This window comes from Phymastichus coffea, unplaced genomic scaffold, assembly GCF_024137745.1.
Source record: "Phymastichus coffea isolate CEN01 unplaced genomic scaffold, Cenicafe_Pcof_1.1 PCOF00096, whole genome shotgun sequence".
Taxonomy (NCBI): domain Eukaryota; kingdom Metazoa; phylum Arthropoda; class Insecta; order Hymenoptera; family Eulophidae; genus Phymastichus; species Phymastichus coffea.
Window position 1 is genome coordinate 385,456 of NW_026706907.1, and position 21,003 is coordinate 406,458.

General features: G+C 33.9%; 5 protein-coding genes and 1 pseudogene across 8 annotated transcripts; 3 read left to right on the forward strand and 3 right to left on the reverse strand.

Annotated features, from left to right (window-relative positions):
- Positions 1–56: 56 nt before the first annotated feature.
- LOC131669728 (tetraspanin-3-like) lies at positions 57–4,413 on the forward strand. Its single transcript, XM_058944831.1, has 6 exons — positions 57–151; positions 446–664; positions 2,106–2,288; positions 2,582–2,794; positions 2,933–3,152; positions 3,223–4,413. The coding sequence occupies exons 1-6, from the start codon at positions 86–88 to the stop codon at positions 3,288–3,290; spliced, it is 969 nt and encodes a 322-aa protein (XP_058800814.1). The 5' UTR covers positions 57–85; the 3' UTR covers positions 3,291–4,413.
- Positions 4,414–6,593: 2,180 nt separating this feature from the next.
- Positions 6,594–8,105, forward strand: LOC131669670 (uncharacterized; annotated as a pseudogene).
- Positions 8,106–8,108: 3 nt separating this feature from the next.
- LOC131669707 (odorant receptor 13a-like) lies at positions 8,109–10,315 on the reverse strand. 2 transcript variants are annotated; one of them, XM_058944791.1, is made up of 7 exons: positions 10,207–10,315; positions 9,858–10,116; positions 9,654–9,776; positions 9,493–9,583; positions 9,296–9,432; positions 9,094–9,226; positions 8,109–8,127 (listed from the first exon to the last, which is right to left on the reverse strand). In XM_058944791.1, the coding sequence occupies exons 1-7, from the start codon at positions 10,253–10,255 to the stop codon at positions 8,116–8,118; spliced, it is 804 nt and encodes a 267-aa protein (XP_058800774.1). In that variant the 5' UTR covers positions 10,256–10,315; the 3' UTR covers positions 8,109–8,115. The 2 variants fall into 2 exon arrangements, with proteins under 2 accessions (XP_058800774.1, XP_058800773.1); XM_058944790.1 differs by lacking the exon at positions 8,109–8,127 and adding an exon at positions 8,743–9,027.
- Positions 10,316–12,039: 1,724 nt separating this feature from the next.
- LOC131669705 (odorant receptor 13a-like) lies at positions 12,040–15,093 on the reverse strand. The gene is made up of 10 exons (XM_058944788.1): positions 15,061–15,093; positions 14,674–14,890; positions 13,829–13,951; positions 13,659–13,773; positions 13,321–13,576; positions 13,014–13,145; positions 12,856–12,946; positions 12,662–12,798; positions 12,461–12,593; positions 12,040–12,397 (listed from the first exon to the last, which is right to left on the reverse strand). Coding segments are annotated over exons 1-10 (1,278 nt in total). The 5' UTR covers positions 15,063–15,093; the 3' UTR covers positions 12,040–12,325.
- A 134-nt stretch (positions 15,094–15,227) lies between these two features.
- On the forward strand, positions 15,228–16,594 carry LOC131669706 (peroxisome assembly protein 12-A). Its single transcript, XM_058944789.1, has 5 exons — positions 15,228–15,445; positions 15,514–15,622; positions 15,709–15,884; positions 15,956–16,327; positions 16,390–16,594. Exons 1-5 carry the CDS (start codon positions 15,326–15,328, stop codon positions 16,585–16,587), a joined length of 975 nt encoding a protein of 324 aa, XP_058800772.1. The 5' UTR covers positions 15,228–15,325; the 3' UTR covers positions 16,588–16,594.
- A 237-nt stretch (positions 16,595–16,831) lies between these two features.
- Positions 16,832–20,756, reverse strand: LOC131669704 (merlin). Of its 3 annotated transcripts, none has more exons than XM_058944785.1 (9): positions 20,486–20,756; positions 20,177–20,423; positions 19,977–20,106; positions 19,697–19,902; positions 19,399–19,626; positions 18,900–19,324; positions 18,357–18,486; positions 17,944–18,279; positions 16,832–17,863 (listed from the first exon to the last, which is right to left on the reverse strand). In XM_058944785.1, exons 2-9 carry the CDS (start codon positions 20,273–20,275, stop codon positions 17,486–17,488), a joined length of 1,932 nt encoding a protein of 643 aa, XP_058800768.1. In that variant the 5' UTR covers positions 20,276–20,423; positions 20,486–20,756; the 3' UTR covers positions 16,832–17,485. The 3 variants fall into 3 exon arrangements, with proteins under 3 accessions (XP_058800768.1, XP_058800767.1, XP_058800769.1); XM_058944786.1 differs by having other exon boundaries at positions 16,835–17,863; positions 18,900–19,006; positions 19,115–19,324; positions 20,177–20,753; XM_058944784.1 differs by having other exon boundaries at positions 20,177–20,756.
- Between the last annotated feature and the right edge of the window lie 247 nt (positions 20,757–21,003).

Here is a 21,003-nt window from a genome sequence, read left to right on the forward strand (position 1 = left end):
CATGAGCGCGATCAAGTATCGCCGGCTGAATGAGAGTTTCCAGTGCGAGTGAGACTCTTCTTTTGGCTTTTGCACGTCGAGCAGGATGCGCGAGAAAAAGAGGTTGGGTCTTTCGAGGACCTTTATGTGCTGCTCTAATGTTGTGTTTCTGGTGAGTCTTTTATTTTTTCTTAACGTGATTGTTGCGGATGAACGCGGCGGTCGGCGCGCCGATGGTCGTGAGACGAGAAATTGCTCATCCGATTCTTTTGATTGAATCTCTTCGATTGCCCGAGCATACTTCTCGTTCGCTTTTGTTAAAACAGCTGGAAACATGACTCGTGCAGAGCTTCCTTGAATTTCTTTCATAAAAAGTTCCACTTTCGCAATCAACGGAATTGCGAATGCCGAAAGAATGACAACGGCAAGTGATTTGCGTGACAAAGGTGTTTCGTCTCGCTTTCAGATGTCGGGTTTCGTGCTGATGTCATTAGGGGCACTTCTCCTAGCAGACAGCGATCGAGTACTCCTGTCACGATTATTGGGCTCGAGTGACAACCATCCCGAGCAGCCGTTGTTCTATTACGTGGCCCTCGTCGTCGTTGCGATTGGCTTTCTCATCTCGGTCACAGGCATCCTCGGATGCTGGGCTTCGTGTCTTTACAATTGCTGTATTACAGCTTCTGTAAGTATATCGCTTTTACTTGAATATATTTCTCGTCGGGCAAAGAGCAAAATCATTTCGCCTTTTCGTTGATGTCGTCGTTCTAAGAAATCGCAAATATTTTGTTCTCTCAATGCGATCCTTCGTGGGTATAAATTATACGCGAATGATACATCCCATGACACTATTTCCATGGACAAAAGGCGCGCAAGGAAAATTCACTGCAATCGATCGAGCACAACTAGCGCAATGCATAGGTGCGCGGCATTCCCCTTAGAAAGCTGTACGAAGCTATAAGTGCATGGATACGCACGCGTACGCGATGCATGTAATGAACGAAAATACTCCCTCTCGCTTTAATTTCAAAATAATGGAGGGGGGAAAGCATTCCTACGACGACGCGACGGAAACGGCCTACTGCCACCTGTCGCCTCTATGTAAGCATCGGTTTCATAACCGCTGTCTATGCGTATATGCGTATATTTGTCACGCTCGCTTCCTTCCTTTCTTTTTTTTTTCATTGTTTTCTTTTTTTATTGAAAATTAGATTGCGATTTCACTCCGATCGTTATCTTGAGTCTTCTTTTGAAGCGTTGACCTGAGTGAATTTCTTGGTCGATATGTCGTGTCATGAAATGTGTCAAAAACTTTACAAGTTTGCCAAACTTTGAGTCTGAGAGTTCCGGAACGAACTTCATATTCTTTAAGGCCTTTAATACTTTTCAAAGTATACAGATTTTCAACCATCAAGTCTGATTGACAAATGGAGTTTAAATTGGAAAAATATTTAAAAATGTAGTTATTTTGAAAATTCAGCTTCGAATGCTTATTACAATTTTCATGTGATTGTTAAGCCATTATGGATTCAATGATAAATAGTAAAAAAATTAAAACAGTAATTCGCTATATCGTAACTCAATGCCTGCAAAAGATATACAGATTTGATTAATGCTTAAAATTTCTGTTTTTGAAAATCCAGTTTTTATTATTTATACATTTTTTAAACTACTCACATTGCGATTGAATAAAAAGCGTACAATTTAACTTGATGCACTGCGTCAGTAAAATGTTAACAATTCTCAAGATTCAAAGTTGTGTATAATCGTTATCCAAAGTATTATTAAAGTTCAGAAAAAATTATGAAGTTATTGAAAATATTCATAAGGCTAAGAAAGTTATAGTATCGTATAAGTTCAATCGTTTGAATAATTACGGTTTTTATATTGTACTACTATACATAGCGGATAATGGGACCAATAGCCATAATTGATAAAGTACAAACAATCATAATGATGCTTTCTACATCTGTATTGCAAGAGAAACAGTTATAACGAATACTAAAATCATAGCGGAGTTCATTAGCCTTCTGATCATAGATCTATAGGTATTTTTCCAATCTACGAACCGTCGCTCAAAACATTGTGTTCGACTCAAATGTGATGTTTTAAATTGTGTGTTGCAGTACGTAACGATAATAGTGCTACTGCTGATCGGCAAATCCGCCTTGTGCCTGGTAGTGGTGTTCTGGCCACACCTGTTGGGGGTCGACGTGCGGCCGCCACGGCTGATGCGGGCCCTACAACGCAGCTACGCCCTTCCGGGCCGCGAACAGTTCACCGCAGCTCTCGATCTCGCGCAAACTGCTGTAATTGCATCGATGACCCAGTACCATTAGCGTGACGCTCGATTGGCTTTTTACGAAAGTGTTTCTCCTCTGCGCGGCGCCAATTAAAAAACAACATCTCCTAGCTTCCATTCGAGCTATATATCTGAAAGATATAGAATCGTGCGAACGTGAACGCACGCACATGCGAAGCGTTAAGTCGCGATCCCTACTGAGCTACAAAGCCAAGCGAGCGTTGCCGCGGCAAGATATGCAGTCGCAGATAAAGCGAAGAGGCAACTCACGAGTGCACTTTTCTATTATGCGATACGCAGTTCTCGTGTTGCGGCGTTAACGGGAGCAGCAATTACGGGACCTCGTGGTGGCGACTTCAGGAGCTCGGCAGACGCGAGCTCGTCGTGCCCCTGAGCTGCTGCGCCCTCAACAATGCGCGCGAGCAGGACGGCTTTCTGAACCCCGACCCGAGGAACGTGACGCTCTGCCAGGCGCTCAATCCGGCTGAGCATCAACTCGCGCGACATAGCGTTGTGAGTTGACGAATGATTGTGCTTTAACTATTATCTATTATTTATCTTTTATGTTTTCCAATGAAAACAACGACGACTAATCATATAAGGTGTCAGCGCTCAGTTATACGCAGTCCAAAATGGCGTTCTCTATTGCAGGGCTGCCTGGATATGATCGAGAATTGGATGCAGGAGCAAGCTTTGATTCTCCTAGCGATAGGCTTGAGCGTGGTATTAATCGAGCTTTTCGCTCTGCTGAGCACTTTGCTCGCTTGCTCGAGGCTAAGGAAACGCCAGCGCAAGCCCAAGCAAGCGCAAACGTCTACGTTTACTTCCACCCAGACGCTCAGGCCATTTCACGAGAACGATCACGATTACGGTAAGTGTGGCTCGCTTATGGACGGTCTTGTTTCATTGAAAAGTAACACACGGACGATCGCGAATGGCAGGGCTGAGTCGGCAGAGCATGGAGAACCGGCTGACGATGACAAACAGCACGTTCGCCGGCAAGTCTTGAAGGTGGCTCGAGGACAGCGAGAGAGAAGCGAGCGCGATGCCCGCAGCGGTCGACTACAAGCTTTGGGGCAACCCGATAGACGTTCCAAGCGACGACCTCGAGCGGTACTTTGCCAAGGCTCCCGAACGCACGATGCTGATCAAACCGTTACCGAAGCTCTCGGCGAGCAAGTCGCGAAAGAGCATGAGCATCGCGACGATCAAGTCGAATCAGGCGAGAAGGAGGCGGAGACGGCGAAGAAATATGGAAGTGAACGTCGACCTGGACTGCAGTCTAGAGGGGAACTACCATTTCATCGAGAACTCGTCGGTGACAAGAGCTCAGCCTGCCAGCGAGGAGAGGAAGAGTGACACATTGAAGGCCGTCGAAAGATCCGGCCTGGTCAACACGAAAATCAGCGTCTACGAGAAGAACCTCATCGGTAACGCGGCGAAAGACGAGGGCAAGAGGAAAATAGTCCTCGGAGTGCCGCTGGTGGGGATGCAAAGTGGAGCGCCACCGACGTTTCCCAGTCAAGTCAGGACGAAATCCGAACAGCCGAGAGAGAAGACGCCGACGAAAAGACGAGCTCCGTCCGTGCCGTCGGTGAAGGAGACTCGAAGCGTTCAGAACTCCGGACGATCGCACGATTTCGCCGTTACCTATCCCACCAAGCTCACTAAGAACACGTACTCGACCTCTAGGAGCACTCAGACCAAGTCGACGTCGAGACGTTCGCATCGAAGTAAAGTTGCCTCGGCGACGATTAATTTGCACAGTTCTCGTAGCAAGCGGAAAACTCTTTACGCCAAGGACGCCGAAGGCGACGAGGCTATCAGAGTGTTGTCGAATCTCTGCTTGAATCCTTTGGCTCGAAGTAACAAGAGGGCTTCTTTTATGATCTGGTGACGCTTCGAACGCCATTTATTAAAAATCTCGCTGTCCTTTGTTTTGAATATGTTTTTTAGGAATTTTTTCGTGATAAATGACTGAGAACGGATAATACTGTACAAGTTTTATGAGTAATTTTACGTTTTCTTATCGGGTTTAGATTCGGAAGTACAATAATTTATATCCAATGATTTTTTAAGAATATTTTGTACAATTACATAGTTTTTTTAGATACTTTTATAGAGTAATTACTTTAGGCAGACGTACCAAATATGTATTGTTGATTATATCAATGACTAATAAATCATTTATGGATTTTGCACATTGGCTCTTATAGTTACTTCACAAGTTAATGTATACTAGTATATGAATGAAAATTTGAATCCCTTAAAATATTTTCTAAACAAATTGGTACTGACACTTATACGCAGCTGAGTTTACAAATATGCAAAAAATTATTCAATCTCTCAGTAGAAAGAACTGCCTTTTTCTTAAAATGTATTATACCGACATAAAATATTATGTTGACAAGTATTATGGTGTGAGTGGTATTTTAGATGTAGCCTTTTCAAAATATTAATTGAATTCAAACAAAGTGTTTACACGAAAAGTAAAATATTTCGTAATATATATGTAAATATTTAATATAATTTGTTTAGTATATTTTACTAAAGATATTAATATTTAGTAAAATATATGTATAAAAATTAATTACTTAATAAGTTAATATATATTAACCCTAAATATTAACTGCTACCAGGAGTTCAAAAAATAGACAATAGATCTAAAAATAATCAATGATCTGAATCCATACATTTCATGTTGGAACAAGAGTCCTCGAAAATATAAAATAAAAAAAAATACGAAAACGGGGAAAATCATATGAAAGGTCTACTCTTACTCTTTAAAATTTATTTTTAAGATTTGAGATATCTTTTTTTTATCAAGATATCGTTAATTGAAATAATATGTGCGTATTCGGGAAAGAAGCTGTTTCGAAACTGCTAAAATACTTAATTTCAATCAACGATATCTCAATGAAAAAAAAATATCTTAAATCTTAAATATATTCTTCCCATTTTCAGAAAAAAAAATTTTTTTCACGATGTACGGGACCTCAAATATACCAAAACCCCGGCTTTTTTGCCTCTTTAAGTTAGGATATCTAAAAAAACCTGACATGATGGATAAATTCTCACTCCGAATTCGAGTTCTACACAAAAAATTACTTTGGAAATGACCTTCAGTTAACAACAAAATCATGCAAATCTGTGAGATTATTGAAGAAAAATTTATTTATTATGAAATTTCAAAAAAAATTTTAATCATTACTACAATTTTTTGACGACCGACTTCTTTCATTTGTGCGGAATATAAATCTTATAAAATAGCATACAAAGAATTGCTTGTCAAAGTTATAATGCGTGTATATAATGAATTAACTTTACTCGGTAGACGTGTCACGTTCTAGAACAAGGTTTCGAGTATGTGATATTGTCTAAATTGTAAGTTATAGCAAAAAAAGTTCGTGAAGGTTCAATGTATAACACATATGATGCGAACTTCTTTAATTATATTTTGTTTGTTATATTCTGATTGATTGATTTTTGTACTAGATATATGTACCACTTTCGCAATTAATAAAAGACTTATTTTATAATAAAAGGTGCCAAAGTATATTATACTAAATTCTTCCAAACTAAAAATGTATATTTTACAGTTACTAATATATTTACAATGCCTAAATTTTTCATTTATTGATTTTACAAATTTCTAGACTTTTTGTTTATTTCTTATATTATTTTATTTTTATTTTATCTATCATCACTTCATTTATTTTATTTTCTCGTTGAATATCAAATCTAACATCGACAATACTTGTTCTTTATAAATATAATTAATTGGTACTATGAAGTTTGAACAATCATCTGTAAATTCCAAAAATTGGAGATCCATAAGACAAATATTTCAAAACTACGAATGACGAATATTAAAAAACGTTTGAAACTACTTTCACGTATATATTTAGTGAACAAATAATTTAATATCATCGTAGTTGGTTGCCCTTGAAAAATCTGTCTGTATTTAAAAAGAAAGTCAATTGTACGTTGCAAGTACTTTGTAGTATAGCTATTGCAAAGACCTGTGTCTTCAACTTCATGTATACACTGCAGTGACAAACTGAACAAATAACCGATAGTGATTATGGAAATTTACGATGGACGTTATTTTCTTATTAATAAAATCTTTCAGAGATGTGTTGGTCTTTGGCCTTACGATCCTCGAGCAAAAATTTTAAAAATTTTCGCTTTAGTTTCAGTTATCATTTTAATGATACCAAACGTATGTATACACTATTTCGAATTTTATAGATTTATTTTAATTATTCTTATTTTAAATCAACTTTTCGTCAACATTACACAGATAATCGGGATGGCAATCCATATCGACGATTGGGATCTGGTGATGGAGCACTTAAGTTTTATTCTTGTGATGATGGCAACTTTTATGAAACTATTTACTCTCGGCATATCAGACAAAGAAGTAAGCTAGCTTAGCAAATTTCAAATAAATTTCTTTAAGTGTGTATTTTTTTTAAGATGAAATCAGTGTATCGTAGTATTGCCGACAATTGGATCATGATCGAAAGTAAAGAAGAAAAAGAGATACTTATAAAATACTCTGAAAGAGGTAGAACGATCACCATACTTTACACAGGTAAATCAGTTTCGACACAAATATATCTAATTCTAAATATACGACAATTTCCTAATTCGACTATTTATACTAGTGTATTTAATATCTGCAACCCTAGTTTTCATAACTTTGCCGGTTATCCCTATAATTTTGAATAAAATAAATCCACTCCCAGAGCCACGTCCGTACGAATATATATTTCAGTCAGAATTTTTAATTTTCGACAAAAATGATTATTACGTTGAAATTTACATATGGGATGTTTTAAGTATGTTTACAATAATTATTGCTCCGATCGGCTGTGATACGACGTATACTGTCGTTGTCGAGCATTGCTTAGCTCTGTATTCGATTGTTAAGTATGGCCATTGATGATCTTCTTAAATTGTTTGAAACATAATAAAAGTTGTAAAATATTATACATTTTTATAGGTATCGACTGTTACAATTGAAAAAAAGTGTGCATACAAATTCCTTCGATTGCCAAGATGATTCCTACAAGTGGTTGGTAAACACCATCAAACTACATCAAGTAGCACTAAGGTTTATTATTTTACGTACCTGGTTGAATCAGTTATTATTATGAACATTTAATATAATTTTCTTTTTTCAGTTTTACGGAATCTATCGAACGGTCTTATTCTACCTGTTTCTTTGTTTTGGCATTAGAGCATATCGTAGTTCTCCCTTTGTTTTGCGTTTTGGTATGCTCCAACAGATTCTTCAATATTGCAGATTACATCGATTCACAAAATCATTTAGATTATTTTTTCAGATGGTTATATATTTTCAAGAGAATCCAATGAACTCATTCAGATTTGTTCTTTTCTTTTCTGGCTTACTAGTTCATCTATTCATGATATTCTGGCCGGGTCAAAAAATCATCAACCATAGTGTCATCCTCATGGAATATGCGTAACTTTCGAAATGATAATTTTTTAAACTCATATTAAATATATAAGTTATAAATGTTGTCATTATATTGTAGATATACCAATGAATGGTATGAAACTGAAGGAAAAACGAAAAAAATACTTGGACTTTTCATGCTGAAATGTCTGAAACCATCTTTATTAAGTGCTGGAGGATTGATTTTGTTGAACTTTGAAAATTATCTCACGGTACATTTCTTTTTAATACTGCTGTTAGTACCTGTAATATCCATTTGAAAAACTTGATTGTTGCTTGCAGATTGTCAAAACAGCAGTTTCATATATAACTGTATTCGCATCGTTTCGACAAAATTGAGATGACGGGGCTAAGAATAAAACTAGGTACAAACCATTCAATGTTGATTGTAGAAATATTTTTATCGGAATTTATTTTTATCGATAGAAATTTTTATTGTTATTATTTTACTTTTTATATTGCTATTTTTACATGTCAGTGTAGTATTTGAGTAAACCTTAAAATAAAATGAATTTTTTTGGATTCTAGAAGAATACTGAAAATTTTTATTCTATGATTTTGACTTTTGGTTTTTTTTTCTCTTCTTATAATTCATTTTTTACACTGTCGAAAAATGCTTATGAATATTAGAAAAAAATACAGGAACTGTTTTTTTCGGTATTCTTACATTATAAACTAAATTTTATCTTTCACGAGTAACAGAAGCTAAATAAGACAATGCATCGAAAAAGGATACTGTGACTGTATTTTTATTTAAATTATTTATTTATTTGCCAGAGTATATAAATAAATCACAAGACTATATATATATACATTACATATTAAATGTAATCTAGTAGATAAAAAATAACAGGTAAAAAATAACTTTGCAAAATATATTTAAAATATAATTATCCTACCCTCAAATATAATGTTCACTACTTGATGTATAAAAATCAATTTTGTAATCTAGATAGAAAAGCTAGTACAAGCTTAAGTGGATAAAGATTTTTATTTAGTATATCTACAAAAACCAAAGTTGTAAAACAGTTTTAACTTGTAACTTCAAAAATTAAGTATTGATATTTAAAAAAATGCTGATGAATGATAGATTATTTTAATAACTATAGTGTATTTTTAAGAACTATGAAGACGCATCGTTTCACTCACTCTAATCAAGAAAATAAAGAATTTCGTTTACTAAAAGTGTTGACCATAATTAATCATCGTCTGTCACAAAAGAGTTGAAAACAGCACCATAAGAGAAAGCAGTTTTTAACATCTTAAAAGCAAAATAGATTTTTTTAAATTTTCAGTATTTAGAAACAGATAAAATTATGATACTCACGTTTCCATATACTTCATTGGATAGTATAAAAACTTTCCCTCCTGTCAGATAGCTAGTTTTTGAACTTCGTGTCATGATCATACGCAGCCAACAGACGGAATCTTTCGAAAACTTGTCCCATTCACAATCGCAACTATAGTTTTAGAACATTCGGTTAGATTCACATAAAAAATGTTTTCTACTTTATCCTGAAATAACTTACCAAGCTTTAAATACGGCGGATGAAAGATCAATGACGGCTTGACCTCGATTGAATGCAACGTTAAACTGGACTAATGTGAATATAAGGTATATCGCGTATCTGATGAAATCCCACGCATCTGTTGATCTGGCAATCACCTAAAAAATGAAGCATAGGGTCGAACCAATTTTGACAGACTCACACTCATCGATACTTACTATTGAAAGTAAGCCTCCTGATCCAATGACTGTTTCAATAAGTTTCAAAAACCAGGAAAGATGATAAGCGTCGTCTATACGATCAATCAATCTGCAACAAAACAATAGTAATGTAAACAACAGTATGATATTTAATCACTACATGATTATCAAATTCTTACTGAAGAGCTTCATCGTGGATATCGATAACCACAATCATTAGACGGCGGGCTTCGTCTGATGTAGAAGTGCTTTGACTATCCCTATATCTTACAGCAACATCCAACGCTTTTGTCAAACGACGTCTACGTTTAAAATTTAGTATTATAAATAAGCGAACGTGAACAAAGCTGAAACATTTTTTATTACAAAATGTGTAAACATACTTGGTAATGGTAAGCAAGGCACAAGTGTGTTGTACTACTATGACAAATGATAAGTCGTGTACAAATATTACGATGCCATTACATAACTCACATATGACGATATGAATAATTATATAATTGTAGTATTTATTGTGATCAATGCCATATTCAAGATAGTAAGGAAGTTGCTTGTCAGTCATAGTACTTCCAAAAAATAAATTGGAAATCATTGTGAATATGGACGGAGCATTCAGTGTTGACACAGATAGAATACCTAAAGCTATAAAAACCTTTTTGTATATATAATCGTAGATGTGTTGTATCAGTCGTGAATTTTCAAATAAGGAATGATTAAAGCTTAGTCTCTTACCCATGTACACTAAGATGAACTTGAATCCGTATTCAAGATAATCTGTCATTAATTTAAACTCATCTTTGTGCAGTTTTTTTAGATGCTTTATTATTTGAGAATAGACTATACTTCTCTAAAATATAGCAAGAAATCAACATTTTTTTCAATGTAAATTAACAATGATGGTACAACTCACTCTTCTCTGGAAAGAATAAGTTGCCAATAGTTTAACAGAAGTACCAAATAGAAGCATGACACAAACAAGGTTTTCAACGACAATGTAAACGTCAACACTCCATTCGTGAAATAACCTGATTGCCTTCACATATATGAATTATTCAACAAATTAAAAATTTGAACCATTATCAATAAATTTGGTAACTCTTTTTAACAAAAATGTAAAATTACCAATGGCGCTGTACCAGAAAGAAAAATTGTAAATAGTAACGAACAGATTAAACCATTCTTTAGTCTTGTTTGAAAAGGCCAAAAAACAACATTTTTTTCAAGTTTAATGACGGTTTGCCATGTCCTAGTCTCATAGAAATCCATTTTTAATGTAGATCACATCTACTACGTCTTTAATATTAATTATCATCAGAGTAATTTGTATCTTTATTGGAGCAACGGTCGATTTATATTTGAATTCTGACCTTGCAAAATGAACAAAATTAAGATATTTTATATAATACTGTGAAAACTCACAAACGAAGTGATTTTGAGAAAACATAAACATGTACTAACAAAAAGCAGTGCTGAAGTAAGGCAATTTCTGTATTACAGATGTCAGTACGGTATAAAGTACGGTATATATTTTATAATATTGAACTTTCATGAATTACACGAGTTATTCTAAAAGTTCGTGAAATTACGTAGCATAGTGTATGAACAATTGTTTAATCGAATCTTCAAGGTTAAGCAACTAAAGTACGAACAAAGGTATATGTGGTACAAAGATCTAAGCGAGTCTAAGCTTCTATTATATTTTACACGTATTCTGGAAAAGTTTGTGAAGTATATAAAGAAATTGTTTATTCGAATTTTTAAAAATGGGTCAGTGCCAAAATTATTTAGTATTCCGCGGGGTTTTTAAATAAAATAAATTTGTTTTTATCTTTTTTTCAAGACAAAATGCATCTACGATATTTTTTAATTCTAGATATATTTTCAAACTGTTTTTTAATGAAAAATTAAAATTACGATTGAGTAAGGTAAATAAAATTTATGAAAGCAGAAATTATCGATTCAAAAAAAACCAAATAAGTCGTTTTGTAAAACATCAATTTTTATTTTAATATACTTTAATTAATAAATATAAACTACGATGCACGAAGAATGTACAAGCTATTTTGAAAATATTTAGTCATTTCATTTTTGGGCAAAGAAAATGTCCTTCGATCGCTTTTGTTGAAAAAGGAACTACATACGGCACAGTAAAAGAAAGCAGTTTTCAACATTTTTAATGGAAAGCTGCAATTTATATTTACTAATTGCTTGAAATTGATTTGGCTGTAATATCTGTATTTTCATATATTTTATTAAATAGTGCACAATTTTTTCTGTCTGTCAAGTGGTTAGTCTTTGAGCTTCGTATTATCCTGCACAGAAAAAAATTGAATCTTTCAAAGAAACTCAGAAACTTTTCGATTTTATAAAAGTATAAGCTAAGGTGATGCGTCAGCGAAATAGAAAGGTATAGAAATAATAATAAAGTCCATTCTTGATTGTGACGGTCTAAGTTTAAACGTTGACGAAATTACACATCTTACACAAAAAGTTTGTCGATTATATGTACCATATTTGCTATTAAAAATTGAATGTAAAATAGATAAATGTTACAGAAAACTTTAATAATTTTTTTAATGATGATTATTTTAATTTTTACCTATTGAAGATGAAATTGTTATCTACAAATGCAATTAAATATAATTTAGGTTTGATACTTTGATATTAATTTTTATTTTGACATACTTCAATGAATGCACATAAACGACATGAATTAATTTGACATGAGATTAGAAATATATGGTGATATTAATGCTTAATATTCTATAAACGAAAAAGCAAAGTGCTGTGAAATTTCTAGATTCATGTTTATCGTTTCATTCATATCTACGAGATCCACTATATTTCCTGTTCATGATTCATGATCATCTTGCTTCATAAACGAATTGAACATAGTGCAGTAAGAGAAAGCAGTTTTCAACATCTTAAATAAATACATATTTTTATATTGTTTAATTTCATTAATAAATTAATTTGTAATACCTACATTTCCATATATTTCATTGGACAGCGTAAATAACTTTCCGGCTGTCAAGTTGCTACATTTTGAACTTCGTATCATAATCATATGCAGCAGAAAAACAGAATCTTTTGAAAACTTTTCCCATTCGCCGTTGTAGCTAAAATTTGAAAAATATTTGGTTATATAACTTATAAAAAGGTTATAATTCGCTTCAAAATTCCTTACCAAGTTTGAAATACAGCATATGATAGATCAATAATTTCTTGACCTCGATTGAATGCAACATTAAATTGGACCAATATAAATGTAAGATATGCCAAATATCTGATGAAATCCGACGCGCCGTTTGTAATTGTGATCAACTAAAAAGAACGAATTATAGCATCCGAATGGATTTGCATACATTAATTAATACTTACTACAGAAAGTAAAGCTCCTGTACTTATAACTATATCAATAAGTTTCAAGAGCCAAGAAAGATTGTATGCATTATCGATAAAAGCGATTAATCTGAAATAAAAGTAATATCAATGCATTTGGTAGCACCATATATTAGTGTCTGTTGTTAAAGACGTACTCTAGAGCTTCGTTATGAGTATCAATAACCACAATTAGGAGACTATGAGCTTTATCCTCATCATGCACGTAAACATCTTGATGATTATTTCTATATTTTGCAGCAATTTCAAATGCCTTTTTCAATCGTCGTCTACGCTCAGCATTTAAAACAAACGCAAAATACGTACTTGAATAAAACTTACAATGTGAATTTCCTTCTGGTCGAAAATAATGTACCATCACGTGTGTTCAAATGAGATCAGTTAAAAATATTAAAACATTTGGAAGGGAAATGCATTTGGAATCTAAGTCATAAATAAACTTACGCAACTATGTTGAACAAAGCGCAGTTATGATGCACTATCATCACGAATGACAAATCGTATGCAAATATGACGATCATACTACTTACTTCAATTGTCATGATATGGGCAATTATGTAATTGTGATATTTATTGTGATCAATGCCATATTCGAGATAATAAGGAAGAGTTTTATCAGTCGAATTGGCAAAAAACATATTGAAAATCATTTTATACAATGGCGGCCCATCATATATTACTAAAGCCACACCACCGGTAGCTGAAACATTAATATCTCGTATATAATTTTGAAGAACTTGCCTACCAAATTGTGAACAATAACTTATTAACAAATTCATTACCCATATACGACAAAGTAAATTTCAATCCGGATTCAATATAATCTGTCATTATTTTCAACTCTTCTCCTTTAAGATTTTTCAAATGTCTTATAATTTTAGAATAGATTTGTTTTCTCTAGAATACAATGTAGTATCAATCATCGCAAATAAAATTAAATAGTACGACTTACTCTCCTCTGGAACGAACAAGCTGTCAATACTTTGATCGAAGTACCGAATATAAGCATGATGGACACAAGGTTCTCAACGACAATTGAAATATTTTTCTTCCATTCGTGGCACAATCTAACGAACTTTACATAAATTATTAAAACAATTGGAGAAGTGATTTTATACTATTTTTAAATGAATGTAGATCGCGTACTAATGGTACAGTAAAAGAATGGACGATTATGACGTATAATAAGCAGATGTAAACATTCATGGTTCTATTCTGAAAAGGCCAAAAACCTGTAATTTTCTCCAATTTGACGACGAATTGCCATATAGGAGTTTTATAAAAATCCATTAATAATCGAAGTCACGTATTTTGCAATAGTATCAGCTTTCATAGGAATAATTGTACAAAAAATTCTTATGGAATCTTAGATTTCGCTTGACAATTTCATACGATCAATAGTTGATGCGAATCTGGTGTGATTTTAGAGAAACGAGAATACGTACTAATAAAAAGAATAGACCAAGACAGATATCGGTGATGTAGAAAGATATAGCAATAATGAATAGTCTATACATGACCGTTAACGTCTAGGTTCTAACTTTGATAAAATTGCAGGTCTCGTAGAAAAGTTCATTTACGCCATAGTAGGTGCAAAAAATTATTGGTTCCAATCTTCAAGAGAATATGAATGATAAAAGCCAGTCAAATAATACAGGAAACTAATACAGCAGCGTAGAATTTCACAAACGCGTTGTTTAAAAATGATCGGGTGAATTATTTCGGGAAAGTGGAATACGTAAATTTGAGATATCAATGGATAAAAGCTTTGAAGATAATAAGAGATATTAAACATACGTGGAAAGTATGCTCCAAACATTTTAATCCTAATGATCTTTTTATTACGGGTATAGATAAAATATTGATTGTAAAAATCTCGTAAACATCATGCATACAACTGCTTTGCATCATATACAACTCCTGGCCTTTTATGAAATTCCTTGAAGACTTTATGCAGCCTCCAAATTGTAACCATTCTTCACGAGTGAGTAACATAATGCTTCTCAATATATACCTGTTTAGCAATCGGTACACAGTAAATAATTATCAATTTTTTCATATTTTTATTGCATTAGCATTAGAAATTTTTTAATGGATCTATTTCGACACACATCAGAATAAACGTTGTTGAGAACATTTACCATAATTTAACTGTGTAATGAGAATGATGGAAATACTACTTACATAAATAAACATGGACTTTCACAACGATTTTGCAGGCAGCTTAATAACTCGGCTTACAGATTCCACCAACAGAAGCGCTGATGCGAACTTTTCGGATCCCAATAGGCATGAAGACTATATGATCTCCATGGTTATATTGGTCTACGGTGACAAAAAAATTGTGTTTTCATTTTTATAAATGAAAACATACGATGACTGATTCAAAATTCATGAAATCTTAAAATTAAGTTTGGTACAATACAGTTAGTAATAATATAGAAGAATTATGGCAGAAAGAGGAGCACATCTTACTGGTACAGTTTTTGCGAAACCATCAATTTTTGAGATTGCCGCTCACAAATCACTTGCCGCAACACTTGAGCCAGCTATTAAAAAGATTATAACGGTAACTAAAAATTTGTAATTAGTTTTACAGATAAGGATATGTCTCATTAATATTAACGTTTCTTACAGTTTTGTGCATCTGTGAACCCTGACAAGTACACATGGCTTTATCAATGGTCTGACGAGATTTACTTGATTCTCGTTGCCATACTTCAAAATTATTATCTTAAAAACTATTGTAATTAATATCACTTATTTTGAACCTTATACTATTTATTCAATTGATTTTATCAATTCTATTATAATTTAAGTTTTTTCTTGTAGCTGCTTCATTCTCTGAAACCTTTTATGGTTTGAAACGGATAGTTTTGAGAAATTCTGAAAGGCAATTGAATCTGGATAATAGAAGACGATATCTTTCATTGGTGATTTTAACAGCCTTTCCTTACTTACAAAGGAAAATTGAAAATCTAGATACTCAAATTAATGATCCTAATGCAGTAAGAATCTATTCTTGCAAATAGGTTTAATAAATACTTATTGCAATGTTAATAGACAACTTTAATTTCAGCCACAACAAAGTAAATGGAAATGTTGCATAGTTCAAGGATTCAAAATTATTCGTGCTATAAAAGAAATACTTACTTTTTATCAGTATCTACTATATCTTTCTAATCGTTCAAAATATCCAACACTATCACTTTGGCTATTGTCAATTTCATTGACATATGCAAATAATGATGAGGAGATTGGCTTAACAGAACTGCTTAAAAAATTAGGATCAAGAAATTTCAATGCAAGTGATGGATTAGAAGTTCTACGATTATCAGTTGTACGCTCTATAGAAGTCAGTGCCTTCTTCCTCCAGTTCCTCCAATGGTGGAATCAAGAACATAACTATAACTTTAATTTTACAACACTACCTATTCCACCACCTCCACAGGTAAACTTGCAAAAAATGATTTTTGCCTCTTGTTAAGTCACAAAAATGATGAATGATTTTAGATTCCAGAATTTGCAAAGCCGTATAAAGGTATATGTCCAATTTGTAAAAGACCACCTAGGATCCATACAGCAGTTAGTACTTCAGGCTTTGTATACTGTTATCAGTGTATATTAGGAGAAGTTAGAAGAAATGGAAAATGCCCAGTTACTGGTTACCCTGTCAATGATGATAATCTTATAAGGCTTTATATACAATGACTCGAGATAGCCAAATAGATTTTAGTTTTTTAGTAATACATCTTTAAGAGATAAAATATTTTTTTATTCAAAGGGATTAGATAATAAATTAGTATAATTTTAGTATTGTGTATTTTTCTACTTTTCTGTTTGCTAATGATTGTTAAAGTCGAAAAGGAGTAGAGATCGTTATAGAGGTTTAGAAGTTGGTGTCATGTAAATACAATTAGAAGAAAATATACATATATATGTGTATATATATATACATATATATACTGTACATAATTTATAAGCTTTATTGAGTAAAATTGACTGTTGTATAATTATACGAGATGATATAAGGCACTTAAAATTTATATAAAGCTATTGTCTATCACGCAGATAGACACTTCATCTTTTATATATTTACCACGTGACATTCTTAGTTGTCTTCTTCAAAAGTATAACAAAATATATTGTCAATATAAAATCATGTACATATAAGACAAGCATTAAATATCTCGTTTGTGTTTAATAAAATGTCGATTTATATGCGTATTTTGATCAATTTCAAGGCACAAACAATCCATTTAAAAAATATAAGCTTATTGGTTCTAAATAGAACGGTCTCTAAAAAAAGCTAATCACGTTAAATTTTCTCGTGACTAATAAATACACATTTTACTCTGCGTAAACGTTTTTTTCTTTTTTTTTAGAAAAGTAGACAAGCCGGTACAGTTAGTATAAAAAAAGCTTAAACACCTACGGTCAAAAGAACAGCATGCCGAAAAAAAATTCAGCAACTTGCAGTTTGGCGTCTCAACGGCACACAGCCTGCGTCTTACAATATTTATCGGTATAATACACGAATTACTGCAGATAGCACTTGGGTTACTTAAAAAAATACAATACATCGAATGAAAAAAAGGAAAAATGAAGACTACAACTCCTCGAAGAAAGCGACTCGAGCTTTGGTCGAGCCCGATTTGACTTTCTTCAGTGTGCTATATTTGTTTTCACCAAGGCGTACTTGTTCCTCGTGTAATTGGTCCAATTCACACTGCTTTTCGCCGACTTTGAGTACTTCGATTTGCGATCGAAGTTCACGTAACTGCTCTTGGAGATGTTTACTCTTCTCATAGTAATCCACTCGTTCTTTTTCAATTTCTAAAGATAATTGATCTACGTCTCCGTCCGCGATCAAGTCGTAGCAGTGTACTTCCGTCGTCAGTGGCTCAGACTCGAGATGGAGTGTTTGTAAGTCGGCTTGTAATTCTGAAGGTAAGACTTGCGTAGAAGGAAAAAGGTTTGAAGCAGGCTGTAAATGGACAAATTAATCAATACTACAATGAAAAAGTTGTAAATAATAATTTTGAAAAAAATAAATATAAATTTCACCGGAATAGCCGAGGTATAAGTATTTCTATTCAAAAACTCAAGCAGCTTTTCCTTCGCTTCCTTTTCAGCGATACGAGCGCGTAAAAGCTCGTCTTTCAATCTTTTCTCTTCTAAAGCTCGTTTTTCGGACTCTTGAACCAGCATTTCTGTAAGGCGAATAGCATCTCTAGTTTTCTGCTCCAAATGTACTTTTTCTTCTTCAGTTTTCATGTTGTTCAATCTGATTCGTGTTACTTCCTGCTCGGCTTCCGATGCCTTTTGACTTAGCAGCATTGCTTCTTCCTCGGCGACTCGACTTTTCTCCGCTAAAAGATCTGCCGTTTCTTCCGAACGTCTCTGGTTTTAATAAATGAGTAGAATATTTTTTAAAAGTTTGTTACTTTAAAGGATGAGGTGTAGGTAAAAAAACTCACGAGAGCTTCATTAGCAAGACGTATTTCTTCTTGATACTGCATTAGTCTCTGCTCCATAGCTGCTTTTTCTCTTTCCGCAGCTTCTCTCAGCTGTTTCTCTCGTGCCAGCTTGTTTCTTTCAATTTGCCGCCTAAATAAAATACCTCTAATGCTTAGATAATGTTATTATTGGTTAAAAGCAATAAATACCAAATGTTTTTTCACACTCAATTTTGACGAAAACTTTTTTACACAACGAAATTAAAATAAGATACTTAAAATTCAATCATTCATCAAATTTTAAAAGTAGAGTGTGTACCATGCTTCAATTCATGCCTAAATAAGTGGTTGACGTTTTAACAGAAGAGAAAAGTCGTTATAATAATCATGAAGCCAGGAAACTAACCGTTAGCAAACGTAAACGATAAGAGTGTAGAAAAAAAGAGTAACTCCAAATCAGGAAATTATTCGATACTCACGCAGATGCAGTAAACAAATAAGCTACATATCGTACACAAGGACGTATATGTACGTGAAATTGATAATGAGTCCGGGATCATTTACCGAGATTTTTCCTCCTTAGCTTGCGCCTTCATCTGCTGCACCTCCATAGAGTCAGGTTTGCGCCTCCTCATGAACAGGTCGTGATTGCCGATGCACAGATCCAAGATCTTAACAAATAAGGCGCGAGTCGCTCGTTCACTAATTTGCTCGTCCATACCTAAAGCTACCTGTAAGCCACCCTTCACCCAGCGCCCAACACCGGATTTTTTCTTTACCAGTTTGTTCATTCGCACTTTCTGCGAGAAGAAGACGAAGTTTGGCGACGACTTGTCCACTGGCTTGATGATGAATTTCTTGTCATCAAAACTTATGTGACGTATCTCCGACCACGCAAATGTTGTCTTTGGTGTTAGCTTGTTCTCCTTTTCATAGATGTTCAGTCCCAAGGCTGTCACTCCTAACCACAAGTTTGTCTCCTTTTTGTTCTACGATTAGAACGATCACGTTCACAAGTATTTACGATTTGGTGTGAAAGAAAAATTGAAAATTATGTACTCACACTAATAGGAAAGTAATTAACACCATACATGTCTAAATCCTGAGCAACTTTCAAATACTCCATTTCAGCTTCATCCCTGGACATTGTTTTATGATCAGCATACCAAATTTTTATTCTATCTTCCCACATCTCTGGGGTCATTTGATACTGATCAATGACTCGTTGTGGCAGTAAATCTTCACTGGCGAGCATTCCTGGTTGATAAGATGCCTCATCATAATCCCCATACTGAGAGAAACATACATTATTAGTTCAAATCATTAATTTCTTAAATTCATTTTGTACATTAACAAAATACCTTTGCTTGAACAGCATATGACGCTAATAAAACAGAAGCCTCTGGTGGGCAATAAATATCCATTGATAATATAGCTTGTTTAACTTGGAGGTAGAAAAGATGCTGGGTAACTTCTTGAACAAGCTCTTCTGCAACATCTTCTGGATAAAATTTGGCAAGGAACATGAATGTGGTTGTTGACTGTTGTGGAACACCTTGGTCTTGAACTACAAGCAAACGTTATCAACTGAATATTTTACAGCCCCACAGTAATAACCTATTTAAAAATACTATGACTAACCTTTTTTGTCTAATTTGAGCCATGATATGAAACCTTTTGAATCTTCGTACTGAAGACCAAAGTACCATGTTTCTCGAAGACCTATTGTGCGACATACTAAATCAAATAAGTCTCTTCCTGTTGCTCTCCACTGAAAATAAGAATGCAATACACTATTTTCCAATTAACGAGAATTGTCAAAATTTTGAAAATGAGCTAACCTCTAAGTTAAATTCGAGCTCAGCATCCAAAGTACAAACTTTAACAGGAAAAGACTTGGTGGATTTTTTTCTGCGAAACGGTGGCATTTTATTTTTCATTGTTCGTAGTGCTTGCCATCTTCATTGTCATACTCCCTATCATAAAAACGCGCGCACGTCACATCAATTTCAACTTTGGTAAACATTAGGACACTATTATTACGTATGAATCAGCCAGGTAAAGAATCTCGTTTGATTTGAGGTTACTCTGGCAATTAAAGTTTATTTTTAGTTCGACGAAACTTCATAAAAGTATACAACTAATTTAACCTTTAATCACAAGACCTCAGAGACAGAAATCGTTATAATCTTCGATTTACCCTCCATTCGGAGTTGTATTCTTTCTTAATCACAAAGTAAACAAATACTTTGAATTATTTCGGAGCGATCTTATTGTCTCCAAATTAACTAGCAGGGATTTAAAAGGCGCTCAAAAACTCACGATAGAATCACATTTTTCATTCGAGCACTTTGTATGTTATAAAATATTGCAAATATATATATATACACACACATTTACACACATATGCTTTTGAATATAAATGTATGTGCATGCGAGTTATACATGAACTAAATAACCTATGCACATTTTGCACGCCCAACACCGTCCATATTCGTAAGCTAATGGGATTTGAAGCGCTATCTGGTAGCGACGAACGCAAGTTGCGGAGATGCAATAAATCAGCTGTTTCTATGTATTGAATTGCCTGCATTATGTATGTACATACATATACAAAGACGCATTCTCTTAATCTGAAAATAATCAAATAAGAGTTGCAGCGCGTCGG

Excerpts from the sequence above, each read along its gene's own strand:
- LOC131669728 (XM_058944831.1), top strand. The coding sequence starts at position 86 with ATGCGCGAGAAAAAGAGGTTGGGTCTTTCGAGGACCTTTATGTGCTGC. Across the intron at positions 2,289-2,581 it reads TCGATCTCGCGCAAACTGCT|TTCTCGTGTTGCGGCGTTAA; the intron begins GTAATTGCATCG and ends TGCGATACGCAG. Across the intron at positions 3,153-3,222 it reads CGAGAACGATCACGATTACG|GGCTGAGTCGGCAGAGCATG; the intron begins GTAAGTGTGGCT and ends CGCGAATGGCAG.
- LOC131669707 (XM_058944790.1), bottom strand. The coding sequence starts at position 10,255 with ATGACAGATTATCTTGAATACGGATTCAAGTTCATCTTAGTGTACATG. Across the intron at positions 9,433-9,492 it reads CAGGAGGCTTACTTTCAATA|GTGATTGCCAGATCAACAGA; the intron begins GTAAGTATCGAT and ends TTCATTTTTTAG. Across the intron at positions 9,227-9,295 it reads TCCGCCGTATTTAAAGCTTG|TTGCGATTGTGAATGGGACA; the intron begins GTAAGTTATTTC and ends CTAAAACTATAG.
- LOC131669705 (XM_058944788.1), bottom strand. Across the intron at positions 13,774-13,828 it reads CTTGTTCGTTCCAGAGGAGA|AGAAAACAAATCTATTCTAA; the intron begins GTAAGTCGTACT and ends ATTGTATTCTAG. Across the intron at positions 12,398-12,460 it reads CCAATGAAATATATGGAAAT|ATGTTGAAAACTGCTTTCTC; the intron begins GTAGGTATTACA and ends TATTTATTTAAG.
- LOC131669706 (XM_058944789.1), top strand. The coding sequence starts at position 15,326 with ATGGCAGAAAGAGGAGCACATCTTACTGGTACAGTTTTTGCGAAACCA. Across the intron at positions 15,446-15,513 it reads CTATTAAAAAGATTATAACG|TTTTGTGCATCTGTGAACCC; the intron begins GTAACTAAAAAT and ends CGTTTCTTACAG. Across the intron at positions 16,328-16,389 it reads CTATTCCACCACCTCCACAG|ATTCCAGAATTTGCAAAGCC; the intron begins GTAAACTTGCAA and ends GAATGATTTTAG.
- LOC131669704 (XM_058944785.1), bottom strand. The coding sequence starts at position 20,275 with ATGAAAAATAAAATGCCACCGTTTCGCAGAAAAAAATCCACCAAGTCT. Across the intron at positions 19,325-19,398 it reads TTAATTACTTTCCTATTAGT|AACAAAAAGGAGACAAACTT; the intron begins GTGAGTACATAA and ends TTCTAATCGTAG. Across the intron at positions 18,487-18,899 it reads GCTAAGGAGGAAAAATCTCG|GCGGCAAATTGAAAGAAACA; the intron begins GTAAATGATCCC and ends TATTTTATTTAG.